Source organism: Mauremys mutica, chromosome 20 (assembly GCF_020497125.1).
Source record: "Mauremys mutica isolate MM-2020 ecotype Southern chromosome 20, ASM2049712v1, whole genome shotgun sequence".
Classification (NCBI taxonomy): domain Eukaryota; kingdom Metazoa; phylum Chordata; order Testudines; family Geoemydidae; genus Mauremys; species Mauremys mutica.
In genome coordinates, this window is record NC_059091.1 from 22,753,443 (window position 1) to 22,775,204 (window position 21,762).

At 50.8% G+C, this 21,762-nt stretch overlaps 2 protein-coding genes across 5 annotated transcripts; one reads left to right on the forward strand and one right to left on the reverse strand.

Moving 5' to 3' along the window:
* Nucleotides 1–10,652: 10,652 nt before the first annotated feature.
* On the forward strand, nucleotides 10,653–18,646 carry SYCE2 (synaptonemal complex central element protein 2). 3 transcript variants are annotated; one of them, XM_044994930.1, is made up of 5 exons: nucleotides 10,653–10,769; nucleotides 11,975–12,034; nucleotides 13,241–13,359; nucleotides 15,547–15,757; nucleotides 18,452–18,646. In XM_044994930.1, the coding sequence occupies exons 3-5, from the start codon at nucleotides 13,247–13,249 to the stop codon at nucleotides 18,644–18,646; spliced, it is 519 nt and encodes a 172-aa protein (XP_044850865.1). In that variant the 5' UTR covers nucleotides 10,653–10,769; nucleotides 11,975–12,034; nucleotides 13,241–13,246. The 3 variants fall into 3 exon arrangements, with proteins under 3 accessions (XP_044850865.1, XP_044850863.1, XP_044850864.1); XM_044994928.1 differs by having other exon boundaries at nucleotides 10,658–10,769; nucleotides 11,975–12,025; XM_044994929.1 differs by having other exon boundaries at nucleotides 10,660–10,721; nucleotides 11,975–12,025.
* Nucleotides 15,298–21,708, reverse strand: LOC123353623 (tigger transposable element-derived protein 1-like). Of its 2 annotated transcripts, XR_006574539.1 has the most exons (3): nucleotides 21,619–21,708; nucleotides 19,247–21,389; nucleotides 15,298–15,425 (listed from the first exon to the last, which is right to left on the reverse strand). XR_006574539.1 is itself a non-coding variant. In XM_044994880.1 (2 exons), exon 2 carries the CDS (start codon nucleotides 21,072–21,074, stop codon nucleotides 19,347–19,349), a length of 1,728 nt encoding a protein of 575 aa, XP_044850815.1. In that variant the 5' UTR covers nucleotides 21,075–21,389; nucleotides 21,619–21,708; the 3' UTR covers nucleotides 16,795–19,346. The 2 variants fall into 2 exon arrangements, 1 of the variants encoding a protein (XP_044850815.1); XM_044994880.1 differs by lacking the exon at nucleotides 15,298–15,425 and having other exon boundaries at nucleotides 16,795–21,389.
* Between the last annotated feature and the right edge of the window lie 54 nt (nucleotides 21,709–21,762).

Genomic DNA, 21,762 nt, shown 5'->3' on the forward strand with positions numbered 1-21,762 from the left:
CCTCTCAGAGCTGGGGATGGAACCCAGGAGTCCTGGCTCCCAGCCCTCCCCCACTAGCTCCCAGTCTCCTCCCAGAGGTGGGGTAAGAACCCAGGAGTCCTGCTGCTCCACGTCTAACCACTAGACCACCCTCCCTTCCCAGAGGTGGGGTAAGAACCCAGGAGTCCTGACCCCCAGTCCATTTCCCCCCGCCCTGCCGGAGCTGGGAATAGGACCCAGGAGTTCTGGCTCCTACTCCCCTGCTCTGACAAGGTGGTCAAGCTCACGTATCCCGATTCCACAGGCTTTGCTATAACCACTGGGCCTGCTTCCCCCACCCACCCTGGGGGCAGGCGAACGGAGGGAGGGGGCTGCAGCTTGGGCTGGTGTGGAGCAGGCAGAGTTTAACCCTGCGCTTGCTGGCCTGGACCCTTTGTCATTTTCCTTGTGCTCTGGATCTTGGTCTCGCGAGCAGGCGGAGCTGGGGAATCGCCCCGGGTTCCTGACCCCTCTGCCCTGCCCATCCCAGCCCCAGCGGGACCGTTCCCCACGGCGCTCCCCCGCCTCCCGCAGGCTTCCCCTGCGGCCAGGTGTGCGGGTCTGGGCTCAGGCCTGACCTGTCACCCCTCCCGCCCCCCGAGTGGCTGGTTAGCCACAGAGCAATGGGGGGCAGCGGCGGGCGGCTCCGGGGGGCGGGGGTGGCTCAGAGGGGAAGCTCACTCCTGCAGTGGGGCAGGGTTTGCCCATTGGGAGCTGAAGGGGCGAATTTGAGTCAGACCCTGTTGTGCCAGGGGCTGCACCGACCCGATCCCAAGACTGGGGTCCCCATGATGCTGGGGGCCAGACAGACCCCTGAGATCAGGGCCCCCACTGGGCCAGGGGCCACAGAGAGCCCCCCCCGAGATTGGGGACCCCATTAGGCCAGGTGCTGCCCACATGCAGAGGGAGAGCTCAGGAGCTAATCCGCCAAGGCGGAGCCGTTACCCTCACTTTACTGACGGGGGAAATGGGCCCAGAGCCCGCGCCAGGCCGCTGGTGGGACCCTCCTCCAGGTGCTGCTTCCACCTGCCTGCCCCTCCCCAGCCATCCTGGGGCAACCCAGGGAGAGACTGGCCCGGCCCTGCCCCCCCAAAACCTCCTCTCCCAAACGTGGCTCCGATCCTGGCAGGGCCCCTCCCCCATTAAGTGCACCCATCCGGCTGTGCCAGGCTCTGCCCCCTCTGGAGCTGCCCCCTTGGGCCTTCTCAGGAGGGGGTCGCCTGCAGGTGCCAACCCCCGGGCTCCAAACCCTGAGCTCGTCCGACCACCCCACAGTGGGGGGCTGGTTATCTGCCTCCGGGGGCATTTCGGGGTCGCAGCGCCCAGCTTGTCTCCGCAGCGGGGAGCTCACAGCTCCCTCTTTGTGCAGCTCTCCTGCCCCCGACCCTGACGCCAGCTACAGCTGCGTTACCACCCGCCCAGGGCTGCCATGGGGCTGTGGGACCCCCACACCAGAGCTGTGCTAAGCGTTGGGGGGCTCAGGGCTCCGCCCACGCCGGCAGGAGCAGGCCCTGCATGGGTCAGTTCAGTGGTGGGCCTGGCTGCCAGCAGGGTTCAGGGCTGAGCCCTGCGTTTGCACACACCCCGCGGGCGAGGCAGCCTCTGCTCAGGGCGTCTGCAAAGCAGGGAGAACAGGCCCAGCTGGCTTCGGGGCAGGGACTGTCTCCCACCACATGTGCAGCACCTGGCACCAAGGGGGGGCGCTGATCTCAGCTGGGGGATCCATGCAGCCCCTGGCACCATGGGGGGGCCCTGATCTCAGCTGGGGGATCCATGCAGCCCCTGGCACCATGGGGGGGCCCTGATCTCAGCTGGGGGATCCATGCAGCACCTGGCACCATGGGGGGGCCCTGATCTCAGCTGGGGGATCCATGCAGCCCCTGGCACCATGGGGGTCCCCCGATCTCAGCTGGGGGATCCATGCAGCGCCTGGCACCATGGGGGGGCGCTGATCTCAGCTAGGGGATCCATACAGCACCTGGCACCATGGGGGGGCCCTGAACTCAGCTAGGGGATCCATGCAGCACCTGGCACCATGGGGGGCCCCCAATCTCAGCTGGGGGGATCCATGCAGCCCCTGGCACCATGGGGGGGCCCTGATCTCAGGTGGGGGATCCATGCAGCCCCTGGCACCATGGGGGCCCCCGATCTCAGGTGGGGGATCCATGTGGCCCCTGGCACCATGGGGGGCCCCCCGATCTCAGCTGGGGGGATCCATGCGGCACCTGGCACCATGGGGCGGCCCTGATCTCAGGTGGGGGATCCATGCAGCCACTGGCACCATGGGGGGCCCCCGATCTCAGCTGGGGGGATCCATGCAGCCCCTGGCACCATGGGGGGGCCCTGATCTCAGCTGGGGGATCCATGCAGCGCCTGGCACCATGGGGGGCCCCCGATCTCAGCTGGGGGATCCATGCGGCCCCTGGCACCATGGGGGTCGCACTCCCTGGATTTCGGCTGGGGCCTCATCGTGAACTGTCCCTTATTCTGACTTTTTTGGTCAACTCCAGGTCTTTCCCTTCCGCCTCTCGGCTGGGGTGAGCAGGCCCCGGAGCCCAGAAAACGACAGGGGTGTTGGAGCAGGCCCAGGATATAAGGGCCGGACGGGAGCACTGTGCCCTCAGCCCAGGCCAGGGCTCCCTCCCTCCCAGCCAGTAACTTCCCAGCGAGAAAGTCGCCTAGGCTAGATCTGGTGACTCGCCAGCGCCGCAGACCCCACCCTGGAGCCAGAGTCAGTTCAAGGGTCAATTCCCTGCCCTGTTAATTGGGGGAACCCCCAGAAGGGCCAGGGGCTGGGGGATCCCCATGGCACGACAGGCTAATTCCCTTTGCGTAACAGTCTGCGCTAGGAGCCAAGGGCTTTGCCGAAGGCTGAGACTGCTCCTAAGCTTTCCAAGTAAAAGAACCTATTAAGGAGTCAGATTGATGAGGCTTAAAATAACCCCCCCGTGGCACAGGGCATGGAGCTAACGCCAGGGGCAGCAGAGGGGAAGGGGCGACAGCTGCCGGGCGAGGACATCCAGGGAGCTCTTGACTCAAACCCCGGTTAACTGTCCATCTGCTGCGACCCCACCGCCGAGGACAGGAACAGGATGTAGGAGTCCTGACTCCCAGGAGCCCCTTGCAGCTCTGAGCCCACCCCTGGGACCAGAGATAGCACCCAGCAGTGCTGGCTCCCAGTGCACTAACCACTAAACCCCACTCCCCTCCCAGAGCCGGGGTTAGAACCCAGGAGTCCTGGCTCCCAGTGCACTAACCACTAGACCCCACTCCCCTCCCAGAGCCAGGGATAGAACCCAGGAGTCCTGGCGCCCAGTGCACTAACCACTAGACCCCACTCCCCTCCCAGAGCCAGGGATAGAACCCAGGAGTCCTGGCTCCCCGTGCACTAACCACTAGACCCCACTCCCCTCCCAGAGCCAGGGATAGAACCCAGGAGTCCTGGCGCCCAGTGCACTAACCACTAGACCCTGCTCCCCTCCCAGAGCCAGGGGTAGAACCCAGGAGTCCTGGCGCCCAGTGCACTAACCACTAGACCCCACTCCCCTCCCAGAGCCAGGGATAGAACCCAGGAGTCCTGGCGCCCAGTGCACTAACCACTAGACCCTGCTCCCCTCCCAGAGCCAGGGGTAGAACCCAGGAGTCCTGGCGCCCAGTGCACTAACCACTAGACCCCGCTCCCCTCCCAGAGCCAGGGATAGAACCCAGGAGTCCTGGCGCCCAGTGCACTAACCACTAGACCCTGCTCCCCTTTCTCACCCGGGCTGCGTGGATTCCGTCTGCCCTGTTGCTTGATGGTGCATCTGTTCCCACTTGGTGGCTTCCCCCAGGTGGTGGATGGGCCCGGCCCAGCCGGGAGCGCTGCCCGGGCGGCGGGGAGCTGGGAGTCCCTGGAGCGAGCAGGCAGGGTCGGACCCTCTGGCGCGCTCAGAGCCGCCAGCTGGAGGGGAGCGGTAAGGGAGACGCTCCACCCACTCAGTGATGTCATTGCCAGGGCGGTGGGGGATTGGCTGCCTGGGACTGTTCACTAGGGGGCGTTGCAAAGGGGAGACCTGGGCTGGGGGGTTTGTTGTGTGAAGTTCTGCTCCGGACACCTGGCCTCTACTTCCAGCTGTGGGAGGGGAGTGGAGACTAGTGGTTAGCGCAGGAGGGCTGGGAGCCAGGACTCCTGGGTTGAAGTGTCAGAGGGGGAGCCCCGTGTTAGGCTGGATCTGTACAAAGTGACAGAGAGTCCTGTGGCACCTTATTATTCTGTCAGTCTGTAAAGTGCCACAGGACTCTGACTCCTGGGTTGTATTCTGGGCCTGGGGAGGGGAGCGAGGACTAGTGGTTAGAGCAGGAGGGCTGGGAGTCAGGACTCCTGGGTTGTATTCTGGGCCTGGGGAGGGGAGCGAGGACTAGTGGTTAGAGCAGGAGGGGGGAGGGCTTGGGGTCAGGACTCCTGAGTTCTATCACCAGTTCATACAAGGTCCTGAGCGGGCCGTTCTTAGCCAGTGAACGGCCCTGTCAGAGCACAGACAGACTCCAGGCTGGGGAATCGTTAAATCCTGCTTTCCTAAAGGCCCTTGGTAGTTTCTGTTCCATACCTTTCTTCCTCACGTCCAGCTCCAAACCGCTGCAATCGCCTTCCACCCCGAGGCGCGGCTGCGTTAGATGAAGTGATGAAAATGAGGTGGGTTCCCCCCCAAGGTGTGTTGTAATTATAAGGTAAAATACATTATAGTGAAACGGGATCCCTCACTCAGGCCAAAGGTTAGCAGCGTGCGTTGTGCTCTGAAACTGCTGTTCAAACGCTAACAAGTACAGGGATCATTTGCCCACCACGGAAATGCAGCCACCTCTGGGGTGGAACATGGCAGCTGTTTATACAGGGGATCACTCACACAGCAGTGAAATGCAGCCACTTCTGAGGTGTAGCGCGGCAGCTCTTTGACTGCACAGCAGGACTGCAAAGCAGTTCAGGGGAATCTAGCTAGCTGGTGGTTTCTGGCTGTCTAGCCGCCATTCGAGTCAGCTAGCCGTGGGAGTCGTGGTCTGGGAGTTTTCTTTGCAACCCTAAGACCCTTCATTATTTATTGTAATGAAAGACTGAGATCTGCGAAGCCTGCTAGCGCCGCCCTCCCACCCCCATTCCAGTGAAGGGGACGGGATAAGCAGGTCTAAGAGGCAGCCTGGTTTATTGGCTAGGGCACTGCACGAGGACTCAGGACTCCTGGGTTCTATTTCCCGCCCTGCTGTCTGACCTTGAGCAAATCTGTTCCTCAGTTTCCCCTCCCACTCGGTGTCTACTGAGACGGTGTGCGCCCAGCACAGTGCGGCCCTGGACTCGGAGTGGGGCCTGAGGCACAACAGTAATACACATACCATGAGACTATAGGTGCGTGGGGTAATTTCCAGACTTGCCTTCCTATGATGAGCTGAATTTGGGAGTTGCTGCACGGGCAGAACCCAGTGTGGGCAGGTTTCCATCTCCAGCCCTTCCCCAGGAGGGGATGGAGGGTGAAGCTGGGATCACTAGCTCCAGAGCACAATTTCCAGCTGGGAGCAGTAAGGAGCCTCTGTCCTCTCTGCACTGGGGACACAGAGGCTGCGAAGGCGGGGATGGCAATCTCCATGGGCAATCTGTGAGGCCAGGGCAGTTGCGGGCACAGGATGGGCCCTGCTGTTCTTCCTCCCTCCACCATTCCTCCTGCTTCCCCCCTCGGGCTGCTCAGGCAGATGACAAGCTGGGAGTGCGAAGAGCAGAGGGGTGTTAACGAGGCAGTGTCAGCGCCTCTCTCTGCAGGCCTGGCGGCATGGAGCTCTCCTGGCGGAGACGTGGGAGCTGACGTGATCCAGCACAGGATGAAGCAGGGGCCTGATCCTGGAGCTCTGGCTGATGTAGGGATTTGACAGGGCAGGGCCCAGTGGGCTGTGGGAGGGTTTTCACTGCCGATTCACTCGGGTGCATTCTGGCTACCAAGGTTCAGCAAATTCCACCCAACAGCGATTCCCACGGTGGCGAACTGTCCCGAAGAAAGTGAGAGGGAAGGAAACAGGGAAACTACAGGAGGCCTGATGAAATGGAGGTGAAAGAGAGACAGAGACACTAAAGAGACAGAGGGAACCACAGGGTCGGCTCTGTCCAGCAGCCTCAGTTGAAAATAAATCAGTCAATCCCCTTTGTGTTCCTCACAGTCGTATCTCGGCTCTTCTTCAGGTGCGTCTACACTACGGAGCCCATACTGGCATAGCTATGCCGGCACAGCCCTCTGGTGTAGACGCAACCTAGACCAATACAAGTTTTTCTGTTGGTGTGGGACCACCACCCTGATCACTGTTAGCTATCTCGGCAGAAGGCCTCTTCTGTCAACACAGCTGCATCTATACTGATGGCTTTGATGGCAAAGCTACATTGGGTATGTTTTTTTCCCACCCTGACCGACACAGCAACGCTATCACCACTTTGAAGTGTAGCCCAAGCCTTTGCCACCAGGGACACTGCAGAGCGACGGCAGAATTCCCTGCAGATAAAGGAGTGGGGCATATAAGAGAGCAATCTTGGGTCGACCGGAAGGCAATGGACTAGCTGATCAGATGGATCTGATCTGAGTCCAGCAGCCTGAACCGCAAGGGAACCGGCCTTCTTGTCAAAGCGACCTGGCTCTGCAGTGCTGAGGGCGACCTGCTGCTAATGGTATGTAGGTGACAAGGTGAGAAGCTGAGACATCAGATGCTGGCACCTCCACTGCTATAAATATCACCCTGCTGCTCCCTGCACAGATGCCAGGCTCAGAAGAGAAGCTTCCGATCTGGGTCCCCACACACAGGGCATTAGCCCTGATACACTTGACGTGTGGGAAATAAACACCTGCTGAACTTGACATGTTCAAGAAAGGAGCTGGTGGGAGGTGCCTCTAAACTTGAATCTTTCTCCTTCAGATTTGGGCCGAGTCTGTTGAGTGCCTGGGCTAGCAAGGGGGTGAGGTGCTGGAGAGCAGAGGGGGCAGAGAGAGCGAGACAGATCTTGATGTGTATACGGTCGTCCAGCTACAGAAGTGATGTCTAAAGTGGTGTGAGCCCCCCTTTCACTCAGACTCTAGCCATGTGTGAAAGGGTCGAACGCTGCTGCAATATATGCACCCCAGGGCTGGAAGAAAGTTTACATTAAACTAGGCCCTTTCCTACCTCAACTTACACCCTAGTGTTGGGCAGGAACGGGGCAGAATTCCATGCAGAGCCAACAGCTCAAGGGGAGCTGATTGCGACGTATCCCCGTCAATGCTGAGGGAAGTGACTAAGGCAGGTGGGGAGATCGGAACTGGCAGCAAGTTACTTCCCCATCTAGTTCTGCTGAGCAAGCCGATTGCATGGCCCTGTGAGACAAAACAGGGCCTCAATCTGGTCGGTCACTCATCACTCCTGCCTTGGTTGCTAAACCCATTTGCATGGAGCCCAGTTAGCCACAGCAGCACTGCTGTCAACTTTGAAATGGCCTAAGAGAAAGGCCTGATCCATACACCCCCAAATCCCATGCCTCGAAGCTCCCCTCTCCGCCAACGCTTGGCTCAGACGCCCTGGCCTCCATCGCCAAGATTACCATGCTGCCATCCCACCCTCAGTTTGCTGCATTCCTAGTGCTCTGTTCCTCCAGGGTCAGGTTCAGCATATTCCTTGTGGCCCGGGCATGCAGGCAGAGTGGATTTTTCTTTCTTGAAGTGGCACAGTTTCCAGATCTTAAATCCTCTCTGGGAAGGGGGAAAAAGCAACCAACCACCAACCCTGGTTTCGTGAGGTGGAAGATGCTGCTATTCCAGGCACCAATGGATTACAAGTGTGAAAATAACACCAGCTGGAAGAACTAGCCTGTGATGTCACCCAAATCCCAGATGGAAACCATTCACAAGTTCTTTCTGAGCAGGGATCACACTGCACTTCTCAATCCCAAACCTGTGAAATTCGATATTTGCCACAAAACGTTTGTTTACAAAATGTTCTCTTCTTGTCCAACGATCCCTAGAGTGAGATGAGCTGTCAGATAAGGCCGGGGGAAGTGTCTATTTTACGGTCAGAAAGACAATAAACGTTACTAGTCCTCTTGCTCCCTTATGTTCTTGTTGAGTTCCTCCTCCCTAGGACTGTTAAAGCTGCCAGAACACCTGCTTCCTTAAAACAGCTGGACTTTGTGGAGATTTTCTGAGGCTGTTGACTGCACTACAAGCACCACATTGGCACCAGGTTTTTTCTCCATCAATGTAATTAGTCCACCATTCTGAGAGGTGGTATCTAGGTCAAGGGAAGAATTCTACATTGTGTCTACACTGGGGGTTAGGTTGACCTAAGTATGGCACCTTGGGCACAATTTTTTTCACACCCTGAGCGACGTAACTAGGTCAAACTAATTTTTTTGTGTAGATCAGGCCTGAGTTGCCATATTGGAACATGGCACCAGCCTCCTATTGAATTCCAGTGGGGTCTAAACACCTATTTGGAAATCCCAGCCTTCTTCAAAGGACTGTTTTTTAAATTATTCTTATTAGAAGTGAAGTCATCAGGCAGACGGAAATGAAGGCAATGACACATACGTGTGAGGCATCCCCTGGTCTTAAATACTGGATCTTTGATCAAACTGAAACGGTTATTCCTGGACAGGGACTTCCTGTGTGGAACTGAGGATGGACTATCCTTAGCAAGAGAGGAGCCAGGAACTGACACAAGTCTTTTGTTCAGATGTCCATTTGTGTGTAGATAGCATGATGCCTGCGTGGCCATTCAGTGGGCTCGATTCTCAGTCACACTGATAACGGTAGCATAAAGGAGGCTTAAGGTGAGTGGAAATGGCTCCTGAGTGCAGGCCCATCGGGGGGCCACTGGCAGCAGAGCATAAAATAGAGCAGCCTCAAAGACACGGTAATTTACAGGGCCCAGCACAGCCTCAGAATATGGAGACAACCAAATTGTCTTAAAGGACCCATCCTCACAAGGGAACTGAGAATCATATCCCAAGTTCTAACTTTGACTCTGCTGCACATCACTCCAGTTCCTTGTGCCTCAGTTTCCCCAGCTCTAAAACAAGCAATAGCACTTTTAGATCCAAGGATTAAAACAGAAATGCATAGATCCCTCTGAGCAGGAGGATTAATATAACTTTAACTAGCCTTTGAAATACAAGCATTCAATAATGTGAATCGCCATAAATAGGAGAAGTTACGTAGAACAAATCTATGGATTTTTATTAAGCTGTTCCAGACAGCAGTGGGGTCTTTGCTTTCCTTTGCTTCCTTAATACAAGCAGGCACTAAAAACAAAGCCATCTCTTGCTGGTTTCCAGCTACTTCCCATATACAAGATTGGACTGGGGTAGGAGGAGAAGTGGACTCTAAAAAGCAGCAAATACCGGTACATCTCAGTAGAAGTTGCATCCCTTGGGTGGACACAATCATGCAAATTTGTATTAAAGATCCCTCTCGCCATGAGACCAAGAGTGCCTCTGTCTATAGTGTTTTCTTTAATCATCATGTTTTCAGCACCGCTGGCAACTGCCAGTTTATTTTCATTTCTTACTGGTGGGAACCCGTTGCATTCAGACGGGCATGAAGAACGCCAGGGAGGTGCATACACAGCGAGATGTGGGGATGCCTTGAGATCCTGCGCTTCTGAGCTGCAGAAACCAAAATCTCTTGTGGGTGAGCCTCTCCTAGGGGCTAAAGCAACAAGTGAGAGTAGATGATGTTCATGCTTCTCCAAATAGCTCTCCCAATGCACCTGAAACCTGCCAGAAATCTGTGGCTATCTAGGATTTCTTACTCATTCCTGTCCTACGGCCACCTAGGATTGAATGGAGAAAATGGGGAGAAATGAGCAGAGCTCTTCCACACCACAGGTAAGCCATTTGTCTAGAGCTATTCAGTCCTGAGCTACCCATCCCCCACAGCTCTGCTAATGCCCTTCAACCTGAACCCCAGCTCTGCTGATACCCCGCAGTCCCCACCCACACCAGGGGTGTAAACAATGCTTTTTTGGGGGAGGTGAAAGCTTCTGCTCCAAACTCAGTGTTTCCTTTATTAGTGCAATCTCTAGATTTGGGGGGATGAAAGTCCCCCCAGCACTGCAGTTGTCTGCCCCCAGGCCCCCTGCTAGTCCAGCTGCCTTTTGAGTAACTAATTCAGCCAAACTGTGCTGTGGTTGGATGTGCCTCCCTCTCTGTCTCCCCTCCCCCAGCCTGGACCCCCCCTCAGCCTTTCCCCCAACCTAGACCCTACCCCAGCTCAGCTCCCCTCCCCCAGCCTGGCCCCCACCCCAGCTCAGCCCCCCCCTCCCCCAACTTGGCCCCCTTCCCCCAGCTTTCCCTCCCCTCCTCCCCCAGCCTGGACCCCCCCTCAGCCCTTCCCCCAACCTAGACCCTACTCCAGCTCAGCTCCCCTCCCCCAGCCTGGCCCCCACCCCAGCTCAGCCCCCCCTCCCCCAGCCTGGACCCCAACCTAGACCCTACCCCAGCTCCCCTCCTCCAGCCTGGACCCCACCACCTCTGCCTCCCCCAGACTGGACTCCCCCTCAGCCCAGCCCCCTCACCCCCCTGCTTCATGCCCTCTGGACCTCTCATTGGAGGAGCTGAGGGCGGGGAGGGCGCTGATTGGCTAGCAGGGCTGGCATTCTCCGGCCCAGGCCCACCCCTCTCCTCAGCTGGGCCGTTGAGGGGCGGGGAAGTGGCGGGAAAAGCTGTGGTGAGGGGGGCGGGGCGCTGGGAGCCCCGATCCAGCCCCATCTCTGGGGTGAGCCCCTCTACAGGGGCCCTACTGGGAAGCTTGATATACTAGGGGGCCCTGCATCCATATGGGAGCCCCAATACCGCCCCCCAGCTCTATATGGGCCCCTCTGGGAACCCCAATACCGCCCCCCCGTTCTATATGGGCCCCTCTGGGAACCCCAATACAGGCCCCCCAGTTCTATATGGGCCCTTCTGGGAACCCCAATACCGCCCCCTAGTTCTATATGGGCCCCTCTGGGAACCCCAATACCGCCCCCCAGCTCTATATGGGCCCCTCTGGGAACCCCAATACAGGCCCCCCCGTTCTATATGGGCCCCTCTGGGAACCCCAGTACAGGCCCCCAGTTCTATATGGGCCCCTCTGGTGAGCCCTGATATCAGGTCCTTATCCATCTATGGGATCCTCTCCCCGAGGGCTCCTCACCCCCCTATGGGGTCTCCCCCACTGTGAGCCTGGCTACAGCTGTCCCATGTAGGGGTCCTCTCCCCTAAGGGCTCCTCACACCTGCCCATTGGGGATCCCCCCAGCCTTGCTATAGGGCACCGCATGTGCCTATGGGGTCGGTATAGGAGCCCCTTCACTCATAGGAGGGAACAAAACACCCTAGAGAATTAAATCAAATTAGAGGGGTTTATACACACAGTGGCTTAATGCGTACCATCGGTATTCAGACTCAGTGGGAATTCTTTTAGGACCTTTTTGAGCATGAGAAAATCTTCTTTGATCAATTTATTTAAAAAAAAAGCAGATATTAAGAGTCACAGTACTGCCAGCCCCAAAAAAATCCAACCCCAAATCCTAAAAAGATCATGAGATTGGCTTAAAAATAATGAATAGACAAATAAATTTGGGTTTCTGATTATTTGCTGTCTTTAGGGGGGGTCACGATTTCAAGCATTTTTCCTCAACCACAAGACCTAGGAATGACTTCTTTCATTTTTTTGTTTTTAATGAAAACTGAGATGCTCACATGATCCCAGGAGCTGGGGCTTTAAGAAAAACAGCTAATATCCTCAGAGCAGGGAATCCAAAAGTCAGATTTTTCCCAGTAAAACTTATCTAGTTATATAAAGGAGGGAGGGTGTGGAGCGGAATTGTAATGACTGGTCAACAGCTAGCTTCCTGCAACATTTCAGCTTAGTAAATGATGTGAATTTAACAATCATTGTATGTACTTATCTCTCCTTTTCAAAATTAATTTCCTATAGAGTTTTGAAGAACTTGGCTGAGGTCAGACAAGGTTACATTTTCAAATCCAGGTAACCAGTGTAGGTTCTAGGTGCTTTATTATTAATTATTATTATAGTAATTGCTAGAACCTCTTGCCTGGGGATAGTGTTAGATGCTGTACATAAACCCATAACAAAAAGACATTCCTTATCCCACAGAATTTACAATCTAGGTAAATACAATTAACTTATAGAGCTAGAAAGATAAAAATGTTTCTAGACAGATGTAATTTCATAGTCCTCTAACAGAGGTTAGAGTTGCCGTATCTTTATATTTATATATATATCCTCAGTGTTTTAACAATTTTTCTTACAATAAATATCAGCTTAGCAAATTTTGCCCTAAAATACATCCCATAAAATACAGACTATTTCAAACTCTCCAAGTGAAATCAAGTCATAGATAAAAATAGCGTATTTTGTCCAGCTCTCTAAGTAAATTGGGAGTAACTCCAGTGAAGTTATATCAGTGTAAAACTAGTGTAGAAGAAAAACAGACTCAATATTAGAGCTGGTCAGGAAATGGACTTCCCATCCTATGACAAATTTTGAGAGTTTGACTTTTTTCCTGGTTCCAAATAGGGACGAAGAGCCAAAATCTCAAAATTTTTCATAAACTGAAACACTGAAAAAAATAATTTGTGGTAAATTGAAATATTTCCTTTCCATTAATTCAATCTGTCATGTTTCAGTTTTGACCTTTTTTCTTTTAAAAATATTTTAAAATATAAAATATCATACATTTTTAAACAAAAAGTAGTTTTGAACTGAAAATTCCAAATGTGTAATTATGAACATGTAAAAAACGTCTGTTTTGATATTTTTCAAAACAAAAATTTAATCGAAACTGACATGGTCCCATGGGAAGATTCAGTTAGGAGGAATCAGCATTTTCCAACCCCCCCCAAAATGTCATCAAAAGTTCCCATCAAGCTCTACTGAATATGTTTAAAACTCTCAGTTTCATTTAGTAGCTCATGTAGGTCAATGATTTTGAGCCTGTTATTCTTATTAATTATATGTTACTTTAGAGACTAGAGGCTGCAACAAGATCAGGGCCCCATTTTGCTAAGTGTTGTACAAATACTTTGTAAGAGACAGTCCCTGCTCTGGAGAGTTTCTACTCTAAATAGACAAGGCAGAAGGGTCTCACGGCAAATTAGTGGCAGAACCAAGGGCTAGAATAAGTCCCAATGCAGTGCCTGATCCATGCAGCCTCCTGAAAAATCTCTCTACATTTTAAAGGTTACGATGTCTAATCAGGAATGTGAAAGTCCAGAGCTAGAAGAGGAGCAGGCTAAACCGAACAGCCCATTCTTTGATGATATAGAAAGACGTGAATTACACAGTGAGAGTCTGTCCAGGTGAGGAGTTTTGCACAGACTTCTGTCTAATATTTGCTAAGAGCCAGAGAAAGGGGAGAAAATGCTGTGCCTTGTGCCATGAATATGCCAACAGAAACTTCCCAAAGGAGAAATGTGATTTTAATATATATATAGTTGGGAATGCCCTGGTTGTTCATGTTAATCGTAGCAATTTCCCAGCCTGTATTCAGACTAGGTTTTCTAATTAATATAACTGGGTATGGACGATGTGTCTAATTGCATTCTTAAGTTAAAAAGTTAGTTTGGAGGTGGTGTTTCCCAATGGATAGTGCACTGGAATGGCACTCAGGAGACCTAGCTTCAATTCCTGGCTCTGCCACTCGTTTGCTGGGTGACTCTGGGCAAGTAACAGCTTGTGCCTCAGTTTCCCCATCTGTAAAATGAGGGTAATGACACTGACCAATTTTGTAAAGTGCTTTGAGATCTCCTGATGCAAAGTGCTGTCTAATTAATGACTCATGCATTCTCTGTGTTGGGCATAGGCAGAATTACTCATTTTAAGTCCTATAAAGTGGTTCCCAGGATAGCTACTGCTTTTAAAGAGGTGGTGACGGTCAGTGCATTTATGCCTACTCTAAACCCAGGCTTTAGACCATTGTAATTATTTCAGTTAGGGGTATGATTAGATATTAGTTTAGTATAGTTATATTGGGATACCCGTAGTGTGTGGATGCAATGACATAGGCTACATTGGGGAAAAAAAAGACAGTCAGATGAGTTATAACCATATTGGTTTAATTTTCCCGAGACCTACATGTAGCTAACAGTACCCACACTAGAGGGTTGTATTGCTTTATACTGGTTCGTAGGTGCTGGAACTAGGGGTGCTGCCGTACCCCCTAGCTTGAAGTGGATTCCACTATATACAGGGTTTACAGTTTGGTGCAATGACTCTCAGCACCTCCACTATACACATTGTTCCAGCACCCCTGTGCTGGTTTGAAACTGATACAAAAGCTGTGTGTAGACAAGCCCTTGGATGGGAGCAGTTAGTCTTTCAACTCCTCTCTATGGGACTTAAATGGCCCCCCGCACCTACCACTTTTAGTGTATTTATTTAGAACCCAGATCTCCTGCCTCCCAGTGCAGTGCCCACTCCCATGGGCCACACCGCTTCTCTTGCAGTAGCTGTGTACATTCAGTGCACTCGGGTGGAGTGTATACAAAGCCACCTGGCATGGAGGTTGTTTACTTGTACTTCTGTACAAGAGGACAGAGCTAATCAACAGCAGGTGTCTCTGGCTTTTAATTCCATCACTGAGCTGCTTCACCTTGGCAGATGGCTTGGTTTATTTAGACCCATTTCCTCCACGCCTCCTCAGGACCAAATGCCAACACAAGGCAACATAAGGCAAGGTTAAGAAACTTGGACGTAGGAGCGCCAGCCAATCGCATCAGGAGTTGAGCGGGGATCCTGATCAGTAGTGTGTAATGTGCTAATGCAATAATGTACCCAGAAGGCTGATCGCAAGCACATTGCCTTCCATAGGTAAGGGTACTGGTTTAGAATCTGAGACAGCTCATCATGTGTGTCATTCCCACCCCCCCGCATCAAATGGAATTAAATGTCAATTTTGCTAGCACTGCAGAAGTAGTTTCACAAACAAGTCAGCCAACAGGGACTCTGTATTTCCTTTATAAAATAGAATTAGCCAACACAGGAGCTGTCAAGTTTGTGATGGATGGATTCTGGTTAATAAGCTGCTTTAATTATTGGATAAACAAATGTAAAGGACTAAAATTCCCACATGAGAGAAATTAACAAAATAGCTGGCAACAGTTTTCTTTGGCATCTGATTTTGCTGGATAACTTTGGCTCTAGTCTTTGTAATTTTTCTTCATGTATTGAATGGTGAGGGTAGTTTTGTACAGCTGCAGCCTTTTGACATGAATAAAGGCACCAGAGGAGGCTCTGACCTTCTATGTTTGGTTTTAAAATGCTCCCTTTCTTTAGGAATGACAGCAAGGGAAAGGATGGGACGTTTACCTTTTCCACGGAGCAGGTAAACTTCCCCCCTTGCTTCAGATAGGTCAGTTACTCTTATCTGTAAACAAAGCAGATCCTTTCACAATGAGTCCTCAAACTCACCTGAGTTTTGGCCTTTGAGCGTAAGTTGGGGTACAGAGGAACACAACACATGCTCATTTATTTCATTTTAAATGCAGGAAGGAATCGCCCAGCACATCTCTGCTCTGCCCCACTGCAGATGCGCCTGTAGCAGCATTGGACGGCAAGTCATCCAATTATTTCGCAGCCCTGGATTCAAACATTGAAAATCTGCAGAGAAGAACGCAGCAGCTGATCGAGGAGATCAACGAGAACCGGAAGAAAGACCACACTGTCATGAGCAATTTCAGGGACAGCCTCATGCTGAAGGTGAAGTGGATATTGCGATGGCTACATTCAAGGGCTCGAGGGCGGAAGCCAAAGGGATGGAAGAGAAGTTAGCTAGTGTGGTGAAAGAGGAGGCGCTTTCATGCTGAGAGAGAGAGAGAGAGTGTGTGTGTGTGTGTGTGAGTCAGTCAGTCAGTCATAGGGATGGATTGCCCCCTTCCGTGATATAAACCCCATGTCATTCCAGCACGGAGGCAGGGTTTGCCATGGGCTGGACCAGGCAGCTGGACCCAGCATATATCCCAGGGGATTGGCCTGAGACCAAAGACATCTGCAGGAAAGGCCTGTGCTTCTGATTGCATCCCCCCTCTCACGCACCCCCTGGAGTTTCCCAAGCAAGACCTGCACTAGGGCCTCTCCTCATTGGGCTCCGTCACACAGCACGGTGGGAAAGGTAACACAGCCCACAACGGTGCTGTCTTTTCCGTTCGAACTTCACTGGGTGCAGCATTCTCCAACCCCCACCCCTCCTCCAATTAGTCATGCTTCACCCCCACCCCACCCCCAACAGATCCCAGGACAACCGGGCTGAAGGGCGGGATGCTGAGCCCTCCATTTTCATGGCAGTGGGAAAAGCTGTGTGACGAAGGTCCTTTTCTCACATGGCTCTTCTTCCCAGGGACCCGTACTGGGCTATGGAATCGTCTCCCCAAGGAAAGTGGGGGGAGTTTCACTGTATAGAGCATTTAAAAGTAGATTGGACAGAACAAAAGAGGGGAGCAGCAGCTAGACTCTACTTGAAAGGCGATGGACTAGAGGGGCCCTGCCAGTCTCCGTGTTCTCCAATTCTCTGCTATGTTACAGCAAATCAGTAGAGAGCTTGTTTTAAATGTAAAACCACTTTACCTGCCAACAGAAGTGAAATCCCAACATCACGCCGCAGAGACACTAACTTGAATCCCTGTGAACTGCAGCAACCCCCCACCCTCGTTTCATCCGCAGCCAACCAAGCTGCCTCGCTAATCTCCTCTCCACCCTGACCGCACACACAACATTCAAGATTGTACACTCACAGAATGTTTATTTAATGTATTTTAATCATGTTATTCTAACTGCATCAGTCACAGATCACCAGTCTGAGTGTCCTCCATGTCTCTGAGGCATTAAATCAGATGCTTTGGAGCACACTTTACATAAATGTAGAGAAAAATAATGCAGCAGCGGGGAGCTTTCCATTATAAAATCAGACACAGACTTGAACGTTTCAGAGTGGTAGCCGTGTTAGTCTGTATCAGCAAAAAGAATAAGGAGTACTTGTGGCACCTTAATGTGTAATATATATAAGAACACCTGGCATTGCCGTGACATTAACGTGTAATATATATAAGAACACCTGGCTCTTATCTAGCGCTTTTCATTCATAGAGCTCAAAGCACCTTACAAATGGTCAGAATAATTGTAAAATGGGGAAACCGAGGCACAGGTCAACATGACTTGTCAATGCTCACCCAGCAGGCCCGTGGAAGAGCTGGGAATAGAACCCAGGCTTCCCAGGTGCTATATGAGAGTGAGATATTTATTATTATGAAGAGAGGTAGTGTGGCTCATAGGATACACTACTGGACTAGGACCCAGGAGACCAAGGTTCTATTCGTGGCTCTGCAACGGGCCTGCTGGGTGACCTTGGACAAGTGACTTCACCTCTTTGTGTCTCAATTTCCCCATGGGGCTAATGGTACTGACCTCCTTTGTAAAGTACTTTGAGATCTACTGATAAAAACTAGGGATTATTATGCAAATGGAATAACAAACCAAAGCTTCATTTTATGCCAGTGCCTTCAAAGCTCGGAGATAAGTTAAAGGAAAGAAATTTGAATTCTTTACCACCTTCTGATTGCTGTTGTCTTAACGCACTCCAACACGCCATAAGGTTTCCACTTGCATCTCCAACAGACGCAGAAACCAACACACCTCCCATTTCACACTGGCACTCGCAAAACTTCATCATGGCCTCTACCAGCAGCAGCTCAGCACATCTGACTGTCACACATTCCATGCCTTTGGGAAGTTATTTCCGCCTTACCATTGCTGAGGCTGCCATTAAAGCTTTGGGCCAGATTTTCAAAAGTATTTAGGATCCCTAAAAATGCAGCTTGGGGCTTTTGAAAATCACGCTAGCCACCTAACTCCTGGGAGAATTGGGAATAGAACCCAGGGGTCCTGAAATGCAGTCCAGTGCCCTGGTCTCTGGGGCACATGGCCTCTAATAGGCCAGAATCCTCTTGTATGTCCCATGAAGATCCCACTCCTGCATTCAGATCCATGCAGGCAGATCCTCATGGAGTTGCACTGAAGTGCTGCACGGACCAGCTGCAGGGCTGGGGTCTGTATAGGAACTGCCAGTCTGGCCCAGGCTAGCAGTCCCTTGAGTCAGTATCCTGGCTCCCACACAGCCAGCTCCAGATGCTTTCAGAAGATGGTGCAGGAAGCCTGCAGGAAGCATTTACATTTATGCAGAGATCAGTTTTAGTCCATTCTGTCTAAAACTCATGAAAAAAAGTCACACTTAGGGCAAGACTCAGCCCCATCCCAACATGGCAGAGCACCCACTGAAATCAACGGTAGTTGCATCCCGTTACTCTAGAAGCAGGGGGACAATGCAACCCTTAATATTCAGGCCATCAGCCTCCGGTCCATTTTAATCCCTAAGGCTTGTCTTTCCTTGCACTCCAAAAGGTTTCGAGTTTGGCGGAGAAGCTGGAGGAAAGCATGTTTCTCATTTACGATCGCCATAACAAGCAAATGCAGGATAAGCTCCAAGAGCTCTCGGAGATAATGGAGAGGATCAACCAGATCCAAACGGAGCTCAGACAAGTCTGCCACACTGTGGAGGCAGCTTATAAAGACTTGTGCGTGCAGCCGGAGGTGTGAGAACACTAGGAAGCAGGGCCAGCTGGAATCAAAAGCCCATATGAACCACTCAAACCATCGTGTAGCTACTATTCTGATGCAAAAGGAAACACAGGACTACAGGTCAGATAAGGGCCTCTTTTTCTATTCCTGTTACAGTTTGTTTGATTGTTAAAGTTATTTTAAAAACTCCTGAACTTTCAAGCTCTGGTAGTGTCCTAAAGGGCATGAGAGCCAGACAGGTTAAAAATCACACCTGCTAAAATTCAGTCTTTATAAAAGTGGGAATAGGTGAGATGTAATTAAAGTCCACTGAAGATACAAAAGGATTATGCAACGGCCAGTGGCTCTTGTCAAACTTCTGCACCCTGCTGCCTTCGAAATGTCTTTCTTCCGGTGTGTCGGGGGAGATGTTATCGCTCTCTCTCACATAGCACTGTTTATTATAAAGATCACATGAATGTTACATTCCACTTTGTTGGTTTATTAAAACAGACGCTCCCCAACTTATGCAACTGTTCCATTCCGGAAAGCCTTGCGTAACCCAAATTTTACGTAAGTCTGAAATGTATATTGTGCAAGCATAACAAACAAAAATTCAACAAAAATATTACAATTTACCTTAATCCCATTGTTATCCTGGCACACTGAAGGCTCCATTTTGGTGGTGGATGACAATGGGCTTAATTTGTAGATGAGGAAGAAGAGGAGGAGACAGGCATTACATCATTGGGGTCGTCAGAGGGGGCTTTGGCAGTGGAGATGTGGACATTGCAGGCCTTTCAGTCTTCCTTACAAACGTATTGAGAGATGACTGGATGGTGGCCTTTTTCTTCTCTTCATATATCTGTCTATAACAGGCCAGCGTTTCGTCAATGCTGCTGTTCACTTTCAAGAATCGTGAGGAATTGGGGTCCATCTTCTCAAACCTTGCCAGTGCAGAGTCAATCTCACGAAATGCAAGTGCCATCTCCTTGGTGTTGAAGTGTCGTGGCTCTTCTACTACTTCAACTTCATCCTCAGCTTCAGTCTGTTCTTTTACTTTTGCTGCTTCTAATTCCATGAGATCCTCATTTGATAATTCAGCTCCATGGGATTCGATAAACTCATCCACATCACCAACATCAATCTCCAGCTCAAGCTGCTCGGCAAGCTTCACAATTTCATCTGCCACCTCCTCATATGTTCTGTCTTTTTCGAAACCTTTAAAGCTGTGTACAAACTGTGGGCACACTTTCTTCCATATGGCATTCAAACAAACTTGGGTAACCTCTGCCCAGGCCTTAGCAATGTTTATGATGGCTTGGTAAATGTTATACGATTTCCAAAAATCACATAAAGTCTTCCCAGTCTCTCTGTCTGTTGCTTCGACTGCCTGTGCAAATGTTCTTCGTAGATAACAGGCTTTAAAATTAGCAATGACCCCTTGAGCCATGGGCTGTAGGATCGAAGTCTTTTTAGGAGGCAGAAACATGACTTTTACATTAGGGTGAAAGTCATCTAAATGTGCAGGATGTCCAGGAGCATTATCGACGATAAGCATAATCTTGAATGGGATGTCGTTTTCTCTGCAGAATTTTTCCACTTCGGGGATAAACAAATTTATAAACCAGTCTTCGAAAAGTGCCATTGTGATCCAAGCCTTTCGATCTGAACGGAAATGAACTGGAAGGTTAACCTCGCTAATGCCTTTAAACGCACGGGGATTTTCTGAATGATAAACAAGCAATGGTTTCAATTTGCAATCTCCAGCTGCGTTACCCCCAAGCAAAAGCGTTAGCCTATCTTTCGCAGCCTTAAACCCTGGCGTTGTCTTTTCCTCTTTTGAAATGTATGTTCTGTCTGGCATTTTTTTCCAAAACAATCCAGTTTCATTGACATTAAAGATTTGTTGTGCTGTATAACCACATTCTTCTATAAGTTTTTGTAATACTTCGGGATACTTTTCAGCTGCTTTTGTATCAGCACTAGCAGCCTCGCCACTCACTTTTACATTGTGAAAATTTGCACGTTGTTTAAATCTATTAAACCACCCATGACTAGCCGCAAACTTTGCGTTAGGATCACTGTATTTTCCCTTTATGTCTTCGAAAATACTTTTAGCCTTTGCTTGAATAATCATGAGGCTAAGCGGCATACGTTTTTGAATCTGATCGTCCATCCATATTGTTAATAACTTTTCCATTTCATAGATAGCGCCAGAACGCTGCTTCGTTATGACTGTTGATTTTAAAGGAGCAGAGCCTTTCACGTGTTCCTTTATGCGTGCACTATCATTCAAAATACTTTTCACTGTTGAGGTAGCCAAATCGAGTTCACGAGCAATTGACGACAGGCTTTGTCCGCCTTCATATTTTTTCACTATTTTCATTTTCTGCTCTAAATCAATCTTCTTTCGCTTACGAACTGGTCCTGCACTCTTGCTATCACTTGATCGCTTTCCAGGCATGATTTGAATGAAATAACAGGGTGAAATACAGTATCACTGAAATAACACGAGACTGAGAGGTTGTGAGAGTGCAAAGCCTTCCCTTGTAGGAGATGCTACTGGTGTATTCCTCTGCACACCGCACTACAGTACTTTGCGTTCCCGTACGTTATGCAATATTTTCTGCAACTTGAACATTTTATTTATGCCTTATGGAACTTTTTGCGTAAGGTCGAATTTGCTTTAGTCGGATCTTGCGTAACCCGGGGAGCGTCTGTAGCTGCAAATGCCTCCTTCAGTGACTTGCCTGTTCGTTATTTCCAACTGCTATCTGTGCTGATATGAAAAACACAAAGGGATTTAAAGCAAAAATATAAGATTCTGTTGCTCAGTTTCTTTACAGGAGAACAGAGTTTAAGCTGCTGTTCCTGATAAGCCCTTATTCTCAGAAGGAGAGAACAAAAAGACCACTTACACATTCAGGGGCTGAAAACAGAACCTGTTCTGCTACCCATCAGACCTACAAGCACCCTGGTCTACACTACATTTACTTAGATCGACTTACCGTGGTGTCTTCACCGAGGTGAGCTGACTGCTGCGGCTCCCCCATCGACTCCGCCTGCACCTCTCCCGGCAGTGGAATACAGGAGTCAGGAGAGCGCTCGGGGATCGATTTATCCTGTCTAGACTAGACGCGATAAATCGACTC

Bases quoted from the DNA above. Each gene is read 5' to 3' on its own strand.
- SYCE2 (XM_044994930.1), top strand. From the start codon at position 13,247: ATGTCTAATCAGGAATGTGAAAGTCCAGAGCTAGAAGAGGAGCAGGCT. The intron at 13,360-15,546 runs GTGAGGAGTTTT...TTTTAAATGCAG, and splicing joins CACAGTGAGAGTCTGTCCAG to GAAGGAATCGCCCAGCACAT. The intron at 15,758-18,451 runs GTGAAGTGGATA...GCACTCCAAAAG, and splicing joins GGGACAGCCTCATGCTGAAG to GTTTCGAGTTTGGCGGAGAA.
- LOC123353623 (XM_044994880.1), bottom strand. From the start codon at position 21,074: ATGCCTGGAAAGCGATCAAGTGATAGCAAGAGTGCAGGACCAGTTCGT.